General features: G+C 51.7%; 1 protein-coding gene across 1 annotated transcript; it reads left to right on the top strand.

The window, feature by feature from the left end:
* The first annotated feature begins 559 nt into the window (after positions 1–559).
* Positions 560–21,535, top strand: ARHGAP40 (Rho GTPase activating protein 40). Its single transcript, XM_054723601.1, has 15 exons — positions 560–579; positions 2,159–2,349; positions 5,022–5,242; positions 5,760–5,835; positions 6,541–6,689; positions 8,381–8,546; positions 9,629–9,720; positions 10,138–10,215; positions 10,567–10,726; positions 11,698–11,780; positions 13,399–13,605; positions 17,594–17,734; positions 18,735–18,904; positions 20,440–20,495; positions 21,402–21,535. Exons 1-15 carry the CDS (start codon positions 560–562, stop codon positions 21,491–21,493), a joined length of 1,902 nt encoding a protein of 633 aa, XP_054579576.1. The 3' UTR covers positions 21,494–21,535.
* The last annotated feature ends 1,725 nt before the right edge of the window (positions 21,536–23,260 follow it).

The raw sequence follows: 23,260 nt of genomic DNA, 5'->3' as shown, positions 1-23,260 counted from the left end.
CCATCCCTTCCCTTTCCGCCCCTCAAAAGGCGCCTTCACCCCTGCACATGTGCTCTCTTCCTTTGCAAGGCAGCCGGGCAGGGGTCCTTCTCCTCTAACAAAGCCTGGAGTCCTGGTCTTCGGCCCCTCTGTCTCATCTTTCAGCACCCACTCTGGTCTAAGCCTGGACCCCCCTGTGTGACTGCCCACTCCTTGAGGAGACGGACTGTAACCCAGGTCTAGAGCAAGCTGTCTGTACCCCAGAATCCCCACCGAAGTCCCGAGGGCTTCCTTCTGCGGAATAATTCCTGTGGCTGGAGGAAGGCGCACAACGGTTCTTTTGTTTTTAAATAACAGCTCTATTGATAAGAAAATTACGCACCATGCAATTGACCCACTTCAAGTGTACAGTCCGACGGCTTTTTGTATATTCACAGAGTTGTGCAACCATCATCCCAATCAACCTTAGAACATGTTCGTCACCCGCAAGAAATGCCGTCCCCAGCAGCAGACACTCACACAATGGCTCTTAATCCAAACCGGCCTGGACCTGTTTCTGTGACGAGGCTGGGGTGGGGTCATGCCTGCTACGCAGCGGGGGTGAGTGGGAAGGAGGCTGGGAAGGCAGCCACCGTGTGCCCCGCCCCGGTGCTCCACCCACCGGGCTCCTGGTGACATCCCTTTCCCACCCCGCGCCCAACGATGCTGCCCACTTCCTGCGTTTGCCTGGCTTTGGGACCTGCTTTCCCTCTCTCACCAAGTCTCATTTTTAAAAAAACATACTTTTATTGACTTCAGAGAGGAAGGGAGAGGGAGAGAGATATAGAAGCATCAGCGATGAGAGAGAACCATCCATCGGCTGCCTCCTGCGTGTCCCCTCCTGGGGATCGAGCCAGCAGCCCAGCCATGTGCCCTGACTGGGAATGGAACCATGACCTCCTGGTTCATGGGTCAGTGCTCAACCACTGAGCCATACCAGCTGGGCCCAAGTCTCATTTTAAGACCGTCTCTAGTGCCACAATCAGGGACCAGATCTGCCATAAAAGGGGTGTGTGGCTGGGACTGGGGAAGGCCGGCCTCCGTAGAGGGGACAAATTATGCGAAGACATGGAGGTCTGAGAGAGGCTGGGGAACCTGCAAACTTGCAACTGGAAAACCGGTTCCTGTGGGGAAATGGCAAACGACGAGGCCAACGCGTGTGCGTCAACCTCCGCTTCCGGCAGGGCTTGCTTTGTTGTTCGCTGTCCTGATCAGGTTCTGTGACGAGGCCGCGTGGGTCCTGTGAGAGGCTGGCATAGGTTCTTGGGGGGCCTTTCTCTTTCCCTCCCTTAGAATGAATTCTTAATCTGGAAGCGACGTTGATATCTTTGTCCTTTTTGTTAGCACTTACCCAATATTTGGTCCATCTTCTTTTTCTTTTTTTTTTTTTTACTTTTAATTTTTGCTCCTTTGCATTCTGTGCTGGGTAGTACTTCTGTGGTCTGGCGCTTTGGTCTGCTCAGATCTGGCTGGAGAGCAGGGGACGCGGTGATCACATGCGCAGTGATGGGCAACCTTTTGAGCTTGGTGTGTCAAACTTCGCCAAAAAACTGAGCATAACTCGGGTAGTGTGTCACTTTGAGGAAAAAACTAACTCCAAGACTCTAGTCGCAAATGTTTCATCCTCGGCGTGCGGCCGCGTGTCATCAGAAATGGCTACGCGTGTCAGTGGTGACACGCGTGCCATAGGTTCGCCATCACTGTGCTAGAGACAGGGAAACCAGGGCTGTGGAAGTCCTCACAGAGAAGGGGGTGCGGGTGGGGAGGAGATAACTGCCATTTTGGGTAAACATTCAGTGAGATGAGTCAGGCGCTGCTCTGTAATCTCTCGTGTCCTGGTGTTTAATTCCCTCTCATCAGTGTTCACTCTACCCTGTGTAAAGGTGGGACAAAGCGGCGCCGCCTGGCCTTTCTCCATCCTCTGGGCATCGTTTGTGTCCACGTGGTTCTCAGGGACGCTGGGTAAAGTGGTCAGTGTGTGAGCCGGGCCGTGTGTCTGTCCCCCTGGGAAGTTTGCTCAGGAAGCTCGCCCAGCTCCCAGGAGCCGCAGGCAGGTTTCTGGAGAACGTCCGAGCCTCGGACAGACCCCATCGTGAGCAGGGCCCTGCCTGACTTCTCTCCTCCCTCCCGCCTGCTGCAGCTCCGGCCCGGTGAGTCAGCTCCCGCAGAAGAACCCCCTGCGAGCACGCCCTGCCGATCGCTCCCACTCCCGGGTGTCCTCGGCCGAGAGCTTGTCCCTGGATGGCTTTTGGATGGAGGTGGAGCAGATCCAACAGAGGGATGAGCTGAGAGAAGAGGATGGCAGCGGGGGCGAGGGCCGGCCGCCAGAGGGTGAGAAGCGCTGGCAGGGGCTGCTGGGCGGAGGGAGGCCCCTGTGGCAGGGGCTGCTGGGCGGAGGGAGGCCCCTGTGGCAGGGGCTGCTGGGCGGAGGGGGGCCCCTGTGGCAGGGGCTGCTGGGCGGAGGCAGGCCCCTGTGGCAGGGGCTGCTGGGCGGAGGGGGGCCCCTGTGGCAGGGGCTGCTGGGCGGAGGGAGGCCCCTGTGGCAGGGGAGACATGTGCATGCTCCAGGCACAGACCATACGTGCAAAGGCTTTATCTCTCTCGGGCTGTTGCAGTAGCTTCTTCCCTGGTCTCCCTGCTCCACCCTTGCTCCCTTGTCATCCTAAATTAGGCGACGTCCCTCCATATTAGGCCAGTCAGCACACGTGTATAATTGCCCCTTTCTTGCCAGGCACTGTGTTAGGCACCAGGGATACAACAGTGAACACAAAACAGCCTCCCCGTGGAGCTAACATTTGAGTGGAATCCTAAGTCTATTGCTCAACACCCCACAGGTGTCCCCACCTCTCTCAGCGTATCTGTTACCCATTACTGCGTAATCAACCGCTGCAGACGGAGCCGTGTACAGCAACTATCAGCATCATCATTATTATTCTCACCGTGTCACCATTCTAGGGGTCGGCCGCGCTCAGCTAGGCGGTCCTCACTCTGGGGCTCTCATGTGACTACAGTCAGATGGTGACCAGGGCTGGAGTCTCAAAGGATCTCTCACTTCTGAGTCTGGTGGTGGCTGTGATGTCAGCTGGGCCTCATGTAGGACTGCAATGCCGACGGTTTGCTTCTGTGTGGGCCTGGGCTTCCTCACAGCTAAGCAACTGGATCCCAAGAGCAGGAGAGAGAGACAGACAGTGAGAGAAAAGAGGCCGAAGCCGGCTCGCCGTTCACGACCCAGCTTTGGGAGGCAGGCAGCGACACTTGTGCCACATCCTGTTTCCCTGCGCCCAGCCCATATCCCAGGGGCGGGAATTGGACCCCACCTCTTCATAGGGTGAGTGTCAGAGAATTTGAGGACACGTAAAACCTGCACATCACAGCTTACGAGGCTTTACAAAATCGGCCCCAAGCCCCTCTGCCTCAGGCCCTCCCACCGGCTTCCTAGGTCTCCACTTCTGCCGCCACTCAGGCCTCCTTGCTTCCTTGATCAGGAAAGCACACTCGAGCCTCTGAGCCTTTGTCCTCACTGTTCCCTCTGCCTGTAGCGCCCTTCCCTCAGGGATCTGCCTGGTCTGTTCTCTCCAATCAGGATTGGGCTCAAATGCCACCTCCTTGGAAATCTTGACTTCCTTACTAGTAAGTAAAACAGCACCCGCCCCTCACTCTCTAGCCCCTTGACCCACTTTATTTAGCGTTAGAGCACATAGCCGCACCCGACATGACACAGTGCATTTACTTGTGCTTTGCCTGTGTCCCCCAGTGGAATGTAAGCTCCAAGAGGTCTGGGCCATTGTCCATCACTGCTGTACCCTCAGGCCTAGAACAGAGCCAAGCCCATTCTTGTACTCCTTCTTACGTGTTCGATGAATGAGGGAACGGAAGGGCATTGGCACAGAAACCTGGATTTGGCATGAGTCAGCTGTGCTAGCCCATGGTGTACAACATGTGTGGTCATGGGGGAGACTCAGAGCTCCTAGGGTACCTTCAGGAAACACTGGTGTTTGGAAGAGATCCCGAGGTTAGAGGCGAGAACGGGTCCTGGCATCACAGTGGAATCGGTGCCTTCACCAGCTGGCACAGGTCAGGGGAGGACCCACAACGTTGTGGCCGCCCTGGCAGCGTTTGTCTGGTTCCCAAGTGCATGGGGGATGCTGTGGGGAAACGTCTGTGCGTGGCACAGCCCAGGCTGCCTGCCGTAAAAGCAGTTTTGATAGTTTGAACCACCAGCACTTGGTTGACTGATTGGTCAAACTGGGCACCCCAGCAGTCAGCTCACACATGGGTACAGCTTCCTCCCCAAGTTCTTGTCTGTTTTCCCCATAATAAGGATGGAACCCACGGGTGTTTCCCAAGTGTGATCTGAAGACTCCATTGTATTAGAATCGTCTGGGCGGGAAGGCGGGAGTTCAAGTGCAGATTCCCAGGTCCTGAGCCTGAACTCCTAGGGCAGAATCTCTGGAGATGGGACCCAGGGACCTGCAGTCTCAACACCACCCCACGGTTTGGAAGAATGGTTTTGCTGTAAGACCATGACAGTTTCCTTACAAAGCGCAGTTGAGGGGATTATTTCAACACAAATAAGGTCCTGAATAGAGTGAGACTATCCAAGGGGACAGCACCTGCTTGCCCGTGCTCTCCACGGCTGGGCCCATGTGACCCTGTGGTGATCTCTGTCAGATTTGGGAGCGGGGGTGAGTTCAAGGCTACATTCCAGTCAGAACAGGCAGGCGCCCCTCCTCAGCCTGCTGTTTCCAAGAGAATATGATTTTATAGGGTTAAATCCAGATACTGGTTAATGCCATCCATCCATCCCCCCCCAAATTCTCTGGTATCTTGTTAGATCTTCTCCACATTGAAGAGTGTGGTTGGTGTTAGTGGGTCTCGTGATCAGATATGTGGGTGTTTCTTGCACTCACGTTGAGTGTGTGTTTCTGCGTGTGACTTGGTTAGTGCGTGTGGCTGAGAGTGTGGTTGTGTGTATTTATCTGGTGGTCTCTCTCTATTGGCAGAAGGAGAAACCGAATCCCAGTGGCTGCAGGACACGGGCCTGTCGGACCTCCTTGGTGGCCTGGGCTTGGACAGTCATCCCCGGGGGCTCCTGTCCACCCTCACACAGACCCAGGTGGCCGCTGTGCGCCGCCGGCTGGACATCTATGCCCGCTCGGCACGAAGACGCCACAAGGCACCTGTTAGAGATGTCAGGGACATCTTTGGGGGCTTCAATTCAGGGGTAAGTCAGCAGCGTAAGGGGGACTGCAGGCCCTGTCTGCTGGGCCCATTCACATCCTGAGTGAAGCCGGTCCTGCTGCAAGACTGCGCTGGCGAGTGCTTGCATGCCACTGTGCCCCCACGTTGCAGGCAGGGCTGTCCGCTGTGTGTGCATTTGCCTGTTGCCACCGCGTGTCCTTGCCTGGGCCTGAAAGCTTAGGTTCTCTCTCTAGATAACTGTTGTCAGGACAATTATGTTTTTATCAGTTGTATATCCTGCCGACACTTGTAACCTGAGAGGTCATGGGCATTTTATTCTTTCTTGGGATATTTTGAAGTGGCATGACACATGCTTAATACAATAGGCACTGAAGGCAGAGAGGCCTGGGCCAGCGCCCACTCCCCCTCTCAGCAGCCATGGGGTCTTGGGCAAGATCTCTGCTTCAGCTCCTCCATCTGTGAAGACGGGGTCGTGAATGGCTTCTATTTCCCAGGGCTGGGAAATAGAATTAATTGGGAATTGTCTGTAATTTGTTTAGGAAATGCCTTCAGAGAATGGGCATTCAGGTATGAAATGGACCCAGCTCAGTTCCGGGAGCCCTAAGTCTCCTCCAGGTAAGTGGCCTTCATTTTCCTGGGCCCTGGGAATCCTCCAGGCTGCACAGGGCTGCTCTGTGAGGTAAGAGAAGGTGCACACCTCTGAGCGTTTTCTCTTCCTGGTGGTTCCTTGCCTTCCCTGCTCCAGGGCAGTAGGAAGAAACCCCAAGGGACAAGGTCAGCCCTTGAGTGGGGTTTTCCCATCAGACCCTTGGACCTTAGCCTGGAAAATTACTTCCTAGGGCAATGGGCCTTAGCTAGAAACTACTTCCTGGGGCAATGGGCCTTAGCTAGAAACTATTTCCTGGGGCAATGGGCCTTAGCAAACTACTTCCTAGGGCAATGGGCCTTAGCTAGAAACTACTTCCTGGGGCAATGGGCCTTAGCTAGAAACTACTTCCTGGGGCAATGGGCCTTAACTAGAAACTATTTCCTGGGGCAATGGGCCTTAGCAGGAAACTACTTCCTGGGGCAATGGATCTGATCCCTAACGGTATTGATTTGGTCCTGGGGTTTTGGTCCTGGACAATCACTTCTTGGGGCAAAGGGCTTGAGTCCTCAGCTTAGGAACTTACTTCCTGGGGTCACGATCTCAGCCCCCTGATCTTAGGCAATCACTACTGAGAAGGGCCGAAGCCTGAGAAATTTCTCCCTGGGGCTCTGGGCAGGAGGAGGCAGGGAGGCGGCAGGTCCTGACTGCCTCTCTGTCCTGTTTCCCTGCAGCAGCAGAGCCTGAGGGGCCGCAGGCACAGGCTGGGATGGAGCAAGCCTTCCACATGGACTCTGCCTACTCGGAACAAGCCGCACTGCTCCTGCAGAGGGGCAGGCAGCCCCCAGAGGGCACCTGTGCCTGGAGCAAGTTGTCCCTGCCGGTGAGGATGCTGCCCAGGGGACTGGGGGCCAGGCCCCCCACTGACCATTCCTCTCTACTCCTTAGGAAATGTGCAGTAACCTCTACTACAGTGTAAAAGTGCTTTCATTCACTCAAATAGGATTTTGCTATTTATTTTGAAATAATTTTAGAGTCACAGGAAGTGGCAAAAATAGGAGAGTTCCCATGTGCTATTCACCTGGTTTCTCCCAGTGATAGTATCTTAGGTAACCATTGTATGTCAAAGTTTTTAAAGACTGACTTTCTATTTCTAAAGCATCATTAATGTTCAACATTATCATATCTTCTATCCTTGATGATTTGATTTTCCCGTTAAACTATGAATGATAATAATAATGCCGAAGATACCACATATGCTAGTAGACCTTTTATCACAGACCGGGCATATACCAAATACTATACATACATGATTTAATTTCATCTTTTATGTTCCTGTTATGTTAACGGTAATTGTGTAAATACTTAAAAATAGTGATAGTTGTAATAATTGAGGACTTACTTTGTCAGGCACTGTGTTTTATCACTTTATCAAATTGAATCTCCCCCCAAAACCCTGTGAAGTGGGTACTGTTATTAGCCCCATTTTACAGGTAAGAAAATTGACACACAGAAAGGTAAAATTATTTCCCCAAACTCACAGGTAAAGTCAGGATTTGAACCCAGGAAGTTTGGCTCTATGCACCATAGAGCAAGCACTGGGCTGTATGATAGCCATAACATTACGACCTACAACCACAGCTCTTCCTTTCCCTTAGAGCACTCACAATCACAGCACTTCCTTGCCCTTAGAGCAGTGGTCGGCAAACTGCGGCTCGCGAGCCGTGGTTTGCTGCTCTGTTGACTGAGTTTGCCGACCACTGGGATAAGGGCTTAATCCCAAGGAACAACAACAGCCTGTAATTATTGGAATCAAGAGTCTAGGTCAGTGGTCGGCAAACTCATTAGTCAACAGAGCGGCAAACCGCGGCTCAGGAGCCGCAGTTTGCCGACCACTGCCTTAGAGCACTCGAATGGGCACTGGGCCATAATCTGGTCAAGTCCTCCAGGCAAATACTAAACACATTTGCCCCTCCCTCTTGCTGTTTTTCGACTTTTCACCTACGGCAGTGGTGGGGGTGGGGGTGGAAGTGGGGGATGGGTGGGAGGGGGGGAACGGGGATATGCTTGTAGATCCCCACTCTTGCCTCTAGATGGCGAGGTCGAGCATCATTTATTTTTCAATCAATATTGAGGAAGAGGAGCATTGGGTTGGGGTACGGCAGAGGAAGGACAGGAATAGGTAGGGTGAGGGAGAGCAACAAAGGATCAGAATCGAAGCAACATAAGAGGCCCATGGGGGTGGTCCCTCTCCTCCAGCCCTCAGATTGGAATACAGGCAGCAAAAAGAGCTGCCCATTACTGTTATGTGCTTGGCACCCTTTATACCCCTTAACCCTCAAAAACTATGGGGTAAGCACTGTTGTATGATTACAAATGGGGAATTAGAGGTTCAGAATGTGAGGTGGAGGTGGGCCTTGAACCTGGGATGAAATCCTGAGCCCCTGCTCTCATCCACTCTGCTCTTTCTCCCCCTAACCGCCTGGGGGTGGGATGGGTGAAGGATGGGGTGGGGGCGGGGCCTCAACACACTTACAGGACATCTGGCTTGCTTGTCTCTGCTTCCCTCCCTAGAAGTTTAGGATCCCCAAAGGCAGGCTTGGCTTGACGAGGATTGGAGACCTGTCCTCGCAGGACCTGAAGAAGATCGCTGCTCTGGCCCTCATCGAGCTGACTGCGCTCTGCGACGTCCTGGGCTTGGACCTGAAGAGGAGCAAGGCGGGGAAGCAGAAGGCAGCAGGTCAGCAGGCCAGCACTTCAAATCCCTGTGCCTAACGTCCTGGCTTTCTCGTTGAGCGAGTTGCGTGGGGAATCTTCCACCAGAATATGCTCAGCTGCTTTATTTCCTTCCGTTACATGTACGTGTTTTGCATCTGAAAACAGTTCCTGCTCACTGTAGGAAATTTGAGAAGTAGAGTAAAATCCAAAAAAGAAAAATATAATTCAGATGTAAGCACTATTCGCTTTTAGAATATCATCTTCCTCCCCCACCCCATGTATATAAACCCTTTTTTCACTTTATATTTAGAATTATGGACATTTCTGTGTTTTTGTCTCATTCAGCTATTGCCACAATAGTGCTATATGACAAGCAACCTCAAAACTCATGACTTAAATCAACAATTGTTTCCTCTTGCTCAGATGTTGGTGGGTGTCCCCAGATTGGGCTCATTGATGCACATTCAACTTTGAATGCATCTTAGATTGTTTTAGGATATACTGGTGAGGTTCTGGGTATTATTACCCTTCAATAGTGTATGAGACTGTTCATCTCACTGCATCATTGTCAACATTACACATTGCAATTTTTTGTTTGTTTCTTGATAAAGAAAGGAGATGGTGATGGGTAGGCCAGGAGAAGGGGTTTAGTAGAGAAAGGGGTAGGCAAGTGAATGAGAAGGAAGAACATTGCAGAGCAGACTTGGAAAGATGAGTTTATCTGAGAAGCCTGCAGGGCGGGATGGTTGAGAAGACCTGGGAAGTACATTTCATTGGAATTTGGTCCATCCCTGCTGAGCAAAATCCTCTACCCCAGACATTGTTACACTTGGCACCCAGTGCTCCCTGGGGCAGCAGTACCTTTTCTTTCAACGCCTCTTTATCCAGCTGAGACGTTCTGCTCTGTGATGCAGCTAATGTTTTCATTATTGCTGAGGCCTCGTGTTCTGCTTGAGAGCAGGTTGAGTTCAGCCACCCTCCACAGCTCAGTCCTCACACAGGGAAAAGAGTCTGATTCTAGTCGCCCAGGAGATGTTGCAGGTTGGAGCCCAGCTGTCATTCCAAGAAGTGAAATGCCCCTTCTACTCTTTGGACTTCCCACAGAAACTCGCCTCTTTGGGGTGCCCCTCGAAGCCCTGCTGGAAGCTGACCGCAAAGCCCTCCCCAGCACCCAGGTGCCACTGGTACTTCAAGCTGTAAGTTGTCCCCAGATTGGCCTCCTTTAGCCAGCTAGAGGCTGGCCCTGGGCTCCGCTGATGGCTGGCCTGGGAGATACAATGTGGACTTCAGAACCAGGAGACCTGGGTTCCGATTCTGGCTCTGACACATGCTAGCTGAACTTGGGTGGATTTCTGAACCTCTATGAGCTTGCCTTTCAGTGTTTGTGAAGTGGGGTTAGAATAACAGTATTCTCTTATTAGAGAGTGAATGAGAAAAATGCATATTTAGGGGAAAAAGCTCGCAGAACAATGCTTGGCTCATGGAAGTGGCCAAGAAAGCCATTCTTCGCCTCCTAGCTCTCTCTGCCTTGTTTTCCTGGGAGACAGACACGCCAGTTTGAACCCCATTTTTCAGTGGTTGCTGGTTTAAATGGTGGATTCTTTTTCTCACAGCTGCTGTCCTGTTTGGAAAAGAGGGGGCTGGACATGGAAGGCATTCTCAGAGTGCCTGGATCGCAGGCCAGGGTCAAGGTAATGGTTTGGCTTCCCCCACCTCGCTGAGGTTGCATCTCCCAGCATCCTCACATGTGCATTAATCCTGAAGAGAATCCAATTCACGGCCTGTTGGTCTCTGCTTGGGTCTGGAATTCAAGAGGGTTTGAAAGGCTAGAGGTGGCACAATATAGCATAGGATTGAGACTGTCGACATTTGTTGAGTGACTTACACACATCAGGCCATTTAATCCTCACAAAACTCCTACGAGATGAGTGCTATTATTGTCCCCATTTTGCAGATGAGGAAACTGAGGCTTAGAGAAGTGGTGGAGCAACTTTTCCTGGAGCCTTGAGCCAACTTCTCATTAGTGCCCCTCTTTCCTTTAGGGGCTGGAACAAAAGCTGGAGAGAGATTTCCACACTGGCCTGTTTAGCTGGGACGAGGTTCACCACAACGATGCATCCGATTTGCTCAAAAAGTTTATCCGGGAGCTGCCAGCACCTCTGCTCACTGCTGAGTACCTGCCAGCCTTCGCTGTGGTGCCCAGTGAGTGTCCCAGCCCTTTGCATTTGGGAGAAGAGCTTCTGATGGCCTGGGAGGGAAGGTGGTGGGGAAATGGGACTACCTGATCCCTGCCTGATGGGAGAGGAGGTGCATGTGTGCGTGTCTGAGTATGTGTGTATGTGTACTTTCGGCGTATAAGACGACTGGGCGTATACGATTTTCCTGGGTTAAAAAGTCGTCTTATACGCCGGAAAATACGGTATATTGGACTATATTGATGGGATTAGATATAATGGATTAGATATATTGGACTACCGTATTTTCTGGCATATAAGACGACTTTTTAACCCAGGAAAATCTTATACGCCCAGTCGTCTTATATGCCGGAAAATACGGTATGTGTGTGTGCATGTATGTGTGTGTTGTCTGTGAATGTGCATGAGTGTGCGTGTGCAATATGACGAGGTGAACCAATTGCATTTCGACCCTGGGATATACCTCTCAGGCTGCATGTCTGGGCGTATGTATGTGCATGTGTATGTGTGTGTGTGCATGCACATGTGTGTGTTGTTTTTATTCACATGGTATAGCGAGCCTCAAGACCAGCACTGGTTGGGGCTCTGTCTGAGCTAATGCTAGCCCAGGAAACAGTTCCAGGTTTTATAAAGAAGGGTTTCCTGCCCTGGCTGGTGTGGCTCAGTTGGTTGAGCGTTGATCCATGCACCAAGAAGTCGCTGGTTCGATTCCCAGTCAGGGCACATGCCCAGGTTGTGGGCTTGATCCCTGGTAGGGGGTTGTGGGAGGCAGCTAATAGATGTTTCTCTCTCATTATTGTTTCTATCTCTATCTCTTTCTCCCTCTCCTTTTCTTCATCTCTCAAATCAATGTAAAAAAACATTTTTTTAAAGAAGGATTTTTCTGGAATCTCCCCTTCCCCAAGAATGGGGCTCCAAACTGAGGGAGAGTCTGAGCCTCACGGAGAGACTGAGACCAAGTCTGTCCTCTTCCCTCAGACATCCCTGACCTGAGGCAGCGCCTGCAGGCCCTCCACCTGCTCATCCTGATTCTCCCGGAACCCAACAGGAATGCCCTGAAGGTGAAAGCTACCTCCAGCTGCCTCCACTCTGTCATCTCAGCCCACAGCCACAGTAATGGCTCCAAGTGTGCCCATTCATTCATTCATTCATTCAACAACTCTGCCAGGAGCTGGGGTGCAGTGATGACCACAGTGATGGCCAAGTCTTTCCTGAGACCTTTTCCCTAAAGAAAGGAGATGAGCCCTGAGAGGACATGGTGCTCACTGGAGTGTGCACTGCCCAGCATCACTGTCAGTCCCAGGGAGAAGGCTCTCTGTCCAGATAAGATGGGTGGACACTGAGTCAGTGAAGTAAGGTTAGGATCATCCCTTCCTACAGGACTTCTCAGAGCCTTGATATGCTGAGGCTTTGTGAATCTCCAGGTGGGACTAGAATGTGTAGCAGTTCCTGAGTCAGGTGTCCAGGGACTTCTTTTGTTATGGAAAGCATTGCATTGCATGGTGTTCCGTGGAGCACTAGTTTGGGAAATACTCACTTGGGGAACTCCCACTGTGTATTATGGGAGTGGGTATTCAGGACTTGGGGCTGGAGTTGGGGTGCAGCCTGGGCTTAGGTCCCAGCACCCTTCTGGCTGTCCTTGGGTCGAATCCAAGACATATTGTTAGGGTGTGGCTGTGAGGAGACCCCAGGTCTACTGGAACCCTTGTCTGATGTGGACACAGGAGGCCCTGAAGGAGTATTTATAACCAGATAGACCTGGGCTCAAGTAACCATCATGCCTTGTGCCTCAGCTTTGTTGAAGAGACAGCCTCTTTGAATTTGTTTCCCTTTCAGTAAACTTAGGCTAATAATACCATCTGTGTGATTGTTTGTAGTATACAAGAGCTAATACATAAGGAATCACAGAGTAGATGATGTGGTTCTTAGCAAGTGTTCAGTACATTCCCTCACTCCCTCCCTCCTTCCCCCCATCTTCCCTCCCTCCCTTCCTTCTATCCACCTCATCCACCACCCAACCATCCATCCATTCATCCATCCATCCATCCATCCATCCATCTATCCTTCTATCCCCCCTCCTTCTGTTCATCCTTAATGGCTATGTGGCCTTGGGCACATCCTCCAAGCCACAGTTTTCCTTCTCTATGTAATGGGTACAAATGGTAGAACCTACTTTAAAGAGTTGTGGGAATTAAATGAGATGATAAATGCATGTAAGGTGCTAGCTAAGGCACCAGGAACACAAGGAACACTTAATAAATGGCAGCTATTACCACCATCTCCCTTCCTTCCCATTGTCTCTGCTTCCCTATTCTTTCCCTTGCCTTTGGGGCAGATTCAGACACCCCAGATCCAGGTAAAGGAACTGTGTTGGGCTTGCCAGGAAAATACCCACTTCCCAGAGTTGTGGCTCTTTTCTGCCTGGAAGTTGAAGTTTGACCCGGGTGTTTCATTAACCTCTGAGGGAGCAGGGAAGGGGGGAAAGTTTGGGCCATGTTTTGTCAGAAACAGACACAGAGAGGTCACAGGATGTGCTGATGGCAAAGATGAAACTAAAACCCCTATGCCCACCCCTAGCTCCTTGCAAGGCCCCCAAGTAGCACAGCAGGATGTTCTGGGGAAGGTAGGGCACTCCAGGGGTGTGCTAAGATTTAAAGAAAGTTCTGTGCCCTTCCCCAGGCACTCCTGGAATTCCTCAGGAAGGTGGTGGCCCAGGAGCAGAGCAACAAGATGACACTGTGGAATGTTTCCACGGTAATGGCCCCTAATCTCTTCCTGCACCGAGGGCAGCCCCCCAAACTCCTCAAGGGCAGGGAGAAGCAGCTGGCAGAGGGGGCTGCCGAGGTGGTGCAGCTGATGGTGCACTACCAGGATCTGCTCTGGATGGTGAGTGCTGTGGGCCAACTGTGAGGGGAGGGGACACGCTGTCCACCTGGGTAGCAGGTATGGGCCCTTTTTCTCCTCTGGCTACAGCTGCTCTGTTGTCCCTGCAATCCATGATTGTGGGTACTGTCCTTTCAGATCCCTAGTTGTGTCTCTTCTGGGACCTTAGTTGGTTCCTATGTATGACCTATGTCTTCTTTTCCCCCTGCCTTAGTGTCTAAAAGGTGTCCACACTCCCACACCTCCCAGCCAATCTACAGACATCTGGTCTACCCCAGGTTAAGGGTGTTCCCTAAGCTCCCACAAATAATTCCTTCATCTCAAAGCTTTAATGATGTTGAAAAAGCCACCCTCACCCCTGTTCCGCCTCAGGCTTACGGACACAGGGCCTGCCTAAGACAAAGGCCTGAGCCAGATAACCAAGACACCCCCTTCCCCTATGAGCCTTGCCCTGTGTAACAATCCAAAGCAAGGACAAGGGGCAGGGGTAGGGAAAGATGTCCCTCTGTGGTGTGGACATGCAAGGCCTGCTGACAGTTGGGGGATCTACAGAAACCTAAGTCCCCTGCAGCACTTGAGACTCCCATGGATGCAAGGTAGCACTGCCCAGCACTGCTCTCAGGCCACTACTTAGAAATGTGTAGCCTCTTCCTTCCATCTCTCCATTCATCCTTCCATCTAGTCACCCACCCAGCCATCCACCCATTCACCCACTCACCAATCCAGCCAGCCAGCCAGTCATCCACCAACTCACTCACCCATCCACCAATCCATGCATCCATCCATCCATCTACCATTCATCCATGCATCCATGCATCCATCCATGCATCTGTGCATCCATCCATCCATCCATCCATGCACCCATCCATCCATCCATCCACCCACTCACTCACCCACCAACCAATCCATGCATTCATCCATCCACCTACCCACCAATCAATCTATCCATGACCCACTTACCTTTCTTCCCTCCCTCCCTCCCTTTCTTTCCTCCTTCCTTCTTCCTATTCTTCCCTCCACCCATAAAGTTATTAAGATAATTTTCAATTTCAGAAACCAGAAAGTGAAGCTCTGACTCTTCTCAGTTTCTCCCTCATCACACCCAGGCACCCCTTTGTGTTCTAAACACACCAAATGCCAGCTGGTTCTCCTCACTCATCCTGCACTTCACATCTCTGAATTTTTACTTATGTAGTTCACTCTGCCTGGAATTCCCTTACTTTTTTAGAAAGGATGGAAACTGGAAACCTCTGCTTATTCTTTTTCTTTTCTTTGTTTATTTTTTCTTTTTATTGAATTTATTGGGGTGATACTTGTTAACAATATTATACTTCAGGTGCACAATTCCACAACACACCATCTGTACACTGTATTGTATGTTCACCACCCCAAGTCAAGTCTTCTTCCATCATCATTTATCCCCGCATACACTTCTCCAATTCCCTTTATCCCCCATAACAATCAGCACACTGTTAACCATGTCCATGAGTTTTTTTCTCTTCTGCTCAACCCCTGCAACCCCCCTGCCCTCTACACGCCCCCACAACAGCTGTCAGCCTGCTATCTATGAATCTTCCTCTATTTTGCTAGTTAGTTCATTTCATTCATTAGGTTCTACATATGAGTGAAATAATATGGCATTTGTCTTTCTCCGACTGGCTTATTTCACTTAGCACAATACTCTCCAGGTCCATCCATGCTGTTGCAAAGGGTAGTATTTCCTTCTTTTTATGGCTGAGTAGTATTCCACTGTGTAAATGTACCACAGCTTTTTTATTCACTCATCTACTGATGGACACTTGGGCTGATTCCAGATCTTGGCTTTTGTAAATAATGCTGCAATGAGCATAGGGGTGCTTATATTCTTTCGAATTAGTGTTTTCTGGTTTCTTCAGATAAATTCCCATAAGTGGAATCACTAGGTCAAATGGCAGTTCCATTTTTAATTTTTTGAGGAACTTACATACTGTTTTTCACAGTAGTTGTACCAAACTGCATTCATACCAACAGTGCACTAGGGTTCCTTTTTCTCCACATCCTCGATAGCACTTGTTTACTGATTTATTGATGGTAGCCATTCTGACAGGCATGCGGTGATATCTCATTACTAGAGATCCGGTATACGAAATTCGTGCACCGGGAGGGTCCCTAGGCCTGGTTGGTGATCAGGGCCAATCGGGGCCTTCTGGCTGCCCGCCAGGGCCTTCCTTCCTCAGCTGCCAGCTGCTGGCAAGGGCCTTCCTTCATTCTGTGCTACCCCCTGGTGGTCAACGCACATCATAGCAAGCGATCAAATTCCTGGTCGAACTCCCGAGGGGACATTTTACATATTACCCTTTTATATATATATATAGACTAGAGGCCCAGTGCACAAATTCATGCACCAGTGGGGTCCCTTGGCCTGACCTGCGTGATTGGGCTTAAACGGGCTCTCTGACATCCTCCAAGGGGTCCTGGATTGCAAGAGGGTGCAGGCCAGGCTGAGAGACCCCACCAGTGCACAATCAGGACCAGGGAGGGACGCAGGAGGTTGGCCAGCTGGGAAGGGACCACGGGAGGGCTCCAGAGCTTGTCCGGCCTGTCTCGCTCAGTCCCAATTGGCCAGATCCCAGCAGCAAGCTAACCTACCAGTCAGAGCATCTGCCCCCTGGTGGTCAATGCATGTCATAGCGAGTGGTTGAGTGGCCTTAGCATATTATTAGTATGTTATGCTTTGATTGGTTGAATGGACAACTGGACGGCTGGACACTTAGTATATTAGGCTCTTATTATATACGATGGTTTTAATTTGCATCTCTCTAGTGATTAGTGATGTTGAGCATTTTTTTCATATGTCTATTGGCCATCTGTATGTCCTTTGGAGAAATGTTTACTCGGGTCCTTTGCCCATTTTTTAATTGGGTTGCTTGATTTTTTGGTGTTGACCCTCTGCTTATTCTTCAAGACCTAGTTCAAGAGTCAACCCTATGGAAAACCCCTTCCCTTCCCCCATACAGGCCTGTACCTACAGCCCATAGTTCCTGCCTTCTCTGTGCCCCTTCAGCTCTCTGAGGTCATGTGGCTACTAAAGCACATCTGTATATATAAAAGGCCAATATGCAAAGTGTCCCCGAGAGTTTGACAGGGAGACTGGGAGTTCAATCGCTTGCTATGACATGTGCTGACCTCCAGGGGGTGGCACGGAACATGGCCGGTGACCAGCAGCGGCGGCAGGGCACTGAGGGAGTGAGGGAAGGAGGAGGCAGGGAGGCGGGGAATCTGATCAACCCTGATCACTGGCCAGGCCTAGGGACCCGACCTGTGCACAAATTTCATGCACTGGGCCTCTAGTTTGATTCTAATACTTTTTATTGAAGGGAGTTTTAAAAAGTCAAGAAACGCCTACATGCCTTCTTGCTGTAAAGGTTTCAGGCAACATAGATGTAGATACACAAAATGGGAGAATTCCCCCTCCTTTTTCCTTCATGTGTATCATCCTGTTCAGGCATCATAGAGCCAGTAAGCAGAGGGGCCCAGAATGGAACCAGGCCTGTCAGACCCCAGAGCACATGCTCTTCATTATCAGGGTCACGGAGACAGGATTATCCTGACTCCCTCTGCTGGCTTCTGATTCCAGAGAAGACTATGGGTCCCTGTGGGAATTTGCCAACGCAGGGCTGGCTGGGGGTTCTCCGAGCATTAGCCCACTCCAGGTGTGTTTGGGGACATCCCTGCCTGAGTGCGCCAATGAGCAGCCATGCCACAGCAGGTGTAGGAGCCTCTAGCCAAACCCAAGGGTGGGCTCTTCGAGTCCCCTACTCTGTGGCCCTCTTTAGGGGCCAAATGGCCCCCCTCTTCCCACCAAACTAGTGCTTCAGCCCCAAGTTCAACAAATATGTATTGGCAACTCCGTGTGCGGTGCTGGGACAAGGAAGATGCCACAGGGACTGGCAGGCTCTGCCTCTTGCCGGCAGCCCCGTGCTCTTGCTAAAACGTGATTCTCTCTGGCCAGGTCTCCTCTTTCTTGGTCGCCCAGGTGCGAAACCTGAACGACAGCAGTAGCAGGCGCCCCCAGCTCTGCGACGCGGGCCTCAAAACCTGGCTGCGAAGGACACACGCAGACAGGGACAAGGAGGGGGATGGCCCCGAAGCGGTGAGTGCCCACTCACACCCCAACCCCAGGCGCAGGGAGAAAGAGGCGGGCGCTGGAGGGCGCCTAGCGCTCCCTCATCCTCCGGGTATTCGCTACCATTGCGCTTCCCGTTGCAGCCACCAGGGGTCGCGCCGGCCCCACCGCAGCGAGCGAGGAGCAGGTGTCTCAGAAACCGGGGAGACGACGGCGCTGAGGATAGGGAAATGGCGTGGTGCAGGGACTTCTAGAAGCTGTCTTCCTTGCTCCCCATATTTATTTATTTATTTTTATTTTACAGAGAGGAAGAGAGAGAGGGATAGTTAGAAACATCGATGATAGAGAAACATCGATTAGCTGCCTCTTGCACAACCCCTACTGGGGATGTGCCCGCAACCAAGGTACATGTCCTTGACCGGAATCGAACCTGGGACCTTTCAGTCCACAGGCCGACGCTCTATCCACTGAGCCAAACCGGTTTCGGCCCTTGCCCCATTTTTAGGCAGCCCTTTGTGTGCCTGGCGGAGGGTTGGGAAAGTGGGAGTCGCTTTGCGGGGTGAGGGGTGATTTGGACCAGGAAGGGGTAATAGAAGGAAAGGGCTTTCCAAGAATATTGAGTGCTCCTGGGAGGAATCCTGAACAGGGTTCCTTATTAGAGTCCCAATCAGAGAAATTGACCTGTGTCGCGTTGTGCATGATGTGCATGGGGGATGAGTATTTATATAAAGCTGTGTGCGTGTGTTCGTAGGTGCATTTCATGCACTCCTGTTGTGTGTGCCAGTATGAACGCATATACACACATGTTTCTGTGCCTGTGTTTGTGTATGCACACTGTGGGGGCGTCATGTATGTGAACAAGGTATGATCTGTGAGTAAGTGGCTGGTGTGTATGTATACGTGTGCATCTTCTATTTTTAGTGTGGGTATTTATGGAAGTGCACCTGTGTGCATATTTATGTGCACACATTTGAATTCCAGCTGTGCATGTGTGTGCACATGCATATGGAGCTTTCTCTCTCTGCAGGCTCCCACAGTGGCAAAGATCCAGGTGGCCTGGCTTATCAAAGATACCCTGGAGGTGCCCCTGACCCCCAGCACCAAAGTGGCTCATGTCCTCAGGCAGTTCACAGGGAGCCTCAGCCCTGGTTTACAGGGTCAAGAGGGCAATGAGGACAAGGACAGCCTCCTCCCACGGTAAGGGGCACCTCCCCAAGACAGGGAGCAGGGAGCAATTCCAAGGAGGGGTCAGCACTCAGAGCTGAAGGCCAGCAGGGGAGTTGCACAGGCTGTTGACCTTTCCCTTTCCGGGGAGGTCAGAACTGGGTTCTCCAACCTTCGTAGAGAGCTTCTTGGCTTCAAATAAAGTGATAATAGCATTCATTTATTCAGTTTAACAGGTATTTTATGAATGCCTGCTATAGACCAGGTACCATGTGGAAGGCTAGAATCACAATGAAAAGAGCAGACAGGGGCCCTGGACTTACAAGCTCAGAGCCCTGTGGAAGAGACAGACATGTGTCAAATAGCCACAAAGGCAATATCAGGCAGTTCACAAACTGTATTTGGTTTTATAGGAAATACCGGGAACAATGTGAATGTAAGACAAGGTACTTGGTATAGTCTGGGGAATGAGGTAAGACTTCCAGACACAGAAAACTGCATGTGCAAAGGTCCTGAGGTAGCATGGCCAAAGAGCCGAAAGATGATCAGAGGGGCTGATATGCAACTGTCATTCCAGGATGCAAGGAGCTCAGGTGCCTCCGTGATGGAGTTGGCAAGAAAGACCTAGCAGTGTCAGTCATTAGCAAGTGTCTAGTCCAGTTCTTGGACTAGTCCAGGTCCTCCTTGTGCAGATGGGAAAACTGAGGCCCAGAGAGGGGAAGAGGCTTGCCCAGAGCCACAGGCAAATTGGGAACAGATTGTGGAATTGAATTCATATGGTAATTACATGATACTTATATGATAACTGTAATTATCATACATAATCACACAATACTCACAATTCATTTTAACTCAGAATTTGCCCGTCACAGCAGGCTCCTGTCCCCACATGTCACTCCTCATCCCGCCACTCTCATAGCTTCCATTCTGATACCCAGCAGGTAGGGGCCTTGTGGTGGGGGATCCACACCTAGCCCTCCCTGAGTGCCGTCCACCTGCCTCTTCCATGTCTCTGGCGCTGGGCTCCTTCGTGGCTCCAGCTTTCTCAGGAAGGTCTTTATGTCTCACCTCCCAGCTGGGACCAAAAATTAGTGAGGACTGCCCCTCCCAGGCCTGGGGTCTGGAAACAGTTGCTGGTGAAAGACCAGTCAGGAGCCGAAAACCAGGATTACAGGCTTTATTAGGGGAAAAACCTGCCGGGCTGTCTCGCAAGGGGAGAACAGCAACCTGTGCAGAGGTGAGCACTCCTTTTGAGGGGAGGAATGGGAAGGAATGGGGGCTTAGTGTACTCGGCACGTGCTGATTGGTGGCTTAATGTATGGCCCATATAAGTACATAGTTAGGCACTCAGGTACTTAGGAACAAGGGCTTACCTTAGGGTATTTGTCAGGTTCTGATTGTTGGTTCAATGTATAGTCCATATAAGGTACATGGTTAGGCACTCAGGTATTTCCGGGCTGCAGGTTACGTCATACTCTGCCCACCAGTTGGGGGAAGGGAGGATCTATCAGCTGGTCCTGTAGCCTCCAGCAGAAGAGGTCGGTGAGTCTCTCCTCTCTGTCTTGCAGCAGCAGGTTGAGGAAGTCAGCCGACATCGTCCTCTACGAAGTTGGAGGGAATCTCAGTAAGTTCCCAGCGGGGCGTGGGTCTGAGCCCAGGCCCCTGCAGCTCTCTGACCATGAGGGCTCACTGGGCCCCTCTCCGGGAGGCCAGAGTCCACCTTGGCTGAGCCTTTCCCTCAGGCCTCTGTCTCCCAGGAAACCAGGTAGGACCCTGCTGTGAGGTTAAAGGTCAGCTTGTGGCCACGCCTTAGGATTCGATCTTGGAGTTTGGAGGATGGCCTGCAGTGACCTCTGGCCTGGAGAGGGCAGCATGTCTTGCCACTGGAGCCGAAGTCTGCTCTGGGCCTATGGCCATGGATGCCTTAAGGAATTCTGCCAACACATATCCAGCTCTGAGAGGCCCCCGGCTCTGTGGGAACCCAGGATGGGCAGCTGTCCTCAGCTGCACTCTTTAGAGCAGAGTCTCAAACTTTAAGGGTGTGTCAGAATCACCCCGAGGGCTGATAAGGCTCAGGTGGCCGGGCCCTGAGAATCTGCATTTTAACAAGTGCCCAGGAGTTATTGATGCTGCCGGTGCAGGGACTGGCCGTTGAGAGCCACAAGGCTTTGGGAATAGTGAAGCATTGAGGGGTGCCTTGCAACGGAGGGAAGGAGGGGAAGGGGTGAAGTCTAACCTTGGCCACAAGGGGGCTCTGGAGCGCCAACTGCATCAGCGTTTAGAGGTAGGGAGGGTGGTCGTCCTACCTCTCTGTGCGTCAGTCATTGGCTGTGGGCTGCCCCGAGGGCGGGACCAGAATCCCGCCCCACCCGCAGGCATCTGACGTCAGCGGAGGGCAATTCTGAGCAAGGGGTAGCTGTGAGCCACAGCAGCCAAGGTTCACACAGGGGCGAGGGTGAGGAGCTTCGGGTGGGCCAGCGGCATCTTCCACAGACACCACCCTCCACCTCCTTGTCCCTGCTTCCCACAGGTGAGCATCGCCTGGACCCAGACGCCTACCTCTTAGATCTGTACCGCGCCAACCCCTATGGCGAGTGGGTCATTAAACAGAGCCCCACCTAAGCCCTGGACCGTCCGGAGGCCCTGGATGCCACAGCCCGTCCCGGGCGGGCGGTGTCGCCAGCGTGGGAGCACAGCTGCTGAGGGGGAGGTCAAGCTGCTCCTCCCAGGCGTCTTCTGGGCAGCGCCCCTCGGGTCCTGGAAGGGCTCCGGCTGGCCGGCTCCTCCCCCAGAGCCCGGGGGAGGGGGGGGGATGCCCTGGAGACGGGCCAGGGAGCTCTGTGGCCTTGGGCCGGCCCCTTGCACTCTCTGAGCCCCCTTGGAAGTTGAAGGGGGTTGGGCCTCAGGCAGTGAGGGGCTGACACCATGGCCAAGAGCAACCCCCGGAGAACCGGAAAGAGAAAAACCTCCCTTCGCAGCTCTCCTGCGTTCAATGTAGCTTTGCACCAGCTTGTGATTTTATAATGATATTTAAATTCTGTTTGAACATTAAAGGCACAAGTTAAATGTCACTTTTACTTGGTTCGAGTTTTTTTCTCCCCAGCCCCGCTCTCATGGGTGTTGTTCTGGCAGTAAGTTAACATGGGAGCTTAGGGAGGGGAATGCCTTGTGTTTCGCAACGTGGTCTGGCCACACCTTGAACCTGCAGCCACCTGGAGGGGTTGGAGGTCAGACAACAGTTGTTGAAGGGGGGAGGGGGTTTGCTGCAGGGACAGCTTCTCTAAGAGCCTGTCTCCACCTGTTGTCTGCTAAGGTCCCAGGTCTCTCCCTTCCTTCTCTCCCCTGTTCTGGGTCTGTCTCCTCAGGGCAGACGAAGCCTCATTCATTCGTTTGTTCAACAATGGATTTATTAAGCCCTTAATATATGCCAAGAGCTTTACAAGTTTAATTTTCACAATAATCCCGTGTCTCTGTTGTGTTCCCCCAGAAGCAGACCCTGAGACAATGGTGCAAGAACAAATAGTGATGCCCAGGAAACACAAGGGAATGGGGAGGTGAGATAGGGTGAGATAGAGAAGTGCAGGCAGTCCATCAAAGAGTGCATGATCAAGGAAGTTACCACTGTGGGCAACCAGAGCTTAACTTTGCTGGAGAGCTCTGAGGAACAGCGTAGAGGATATTTATCAGTTATTCCCACCCAAGGGGCAAGGCAGTGGGGTATTTATTCATCAACTCCTGGTTGAGGGCTCCTCCTGAGGAGGGTGGGCGTTTGTTCCCCGGCACTGCCAGCCTTCACGCGTACAGGCATAGTGGGCTCCAGGAGCCAGAGAAAGCGCTCAGGTAACGAGATACAGATGCTGGCAATTAGAAGTTGGCCACTGTCCACTGAAATAGTGCTAGCTGAAGGGGTACTGGTGGTGCATTCATAGAACCTGCTTGACCCTGTAAGGTGATGACCATGATGGTGGTGGTGATTATATTGATGATGGTGATATCAACGGCGATGTGGTGGTGGTAATGATGATGATGGTAATTGTGGTGGTGGTGGTAGTGCTGGTGGTGGTGGTATGGTGGTGATGATGATATTGATGATGGTGATGCTGATGATAGTGATGATAATGGTGATGGTGATGATAGTGATCAGGATGGTGTTGATAATGGCCCAAAATTTCAGTGTCTTCAATGCTTTCTTGTACTTCTATCTCTCCCTTCTTGCCCTCTTAGCTATCCTCTGTAAAGTGGCCCTTTTTAAAACAAAATTCAATTCTACTAAAATCCAACCCTACAGAAAACCTTCCAGAGGGATCCCATACCACTTAAAATAGTGTCCTGACCCTGACCTATGCGGCCCATTTAATGTTTCTGATGCCATTTCCTTCACGCTACCCC

The sequence above is a fragment of the Eptesicus fuscus genome, chromosome 12, assembly GCF_027574615.1.
Source record: "Eptesicus fuscus isolate TK198812 chromosome 12, DD_ASM_mEF_20220401, whole genome shotgun sequence".
Lineage (NCBI taxonomy): Eukaryota > Metazoa > Chordata > Mammalia > Chiroptera > Vespertilionidae > Eptesicus > Eptesicus fuscus.
Note: the sequence above shows the minus strand (reverse complement) of the source record. Positions and strands in the feature narration are given on the sequence as shown.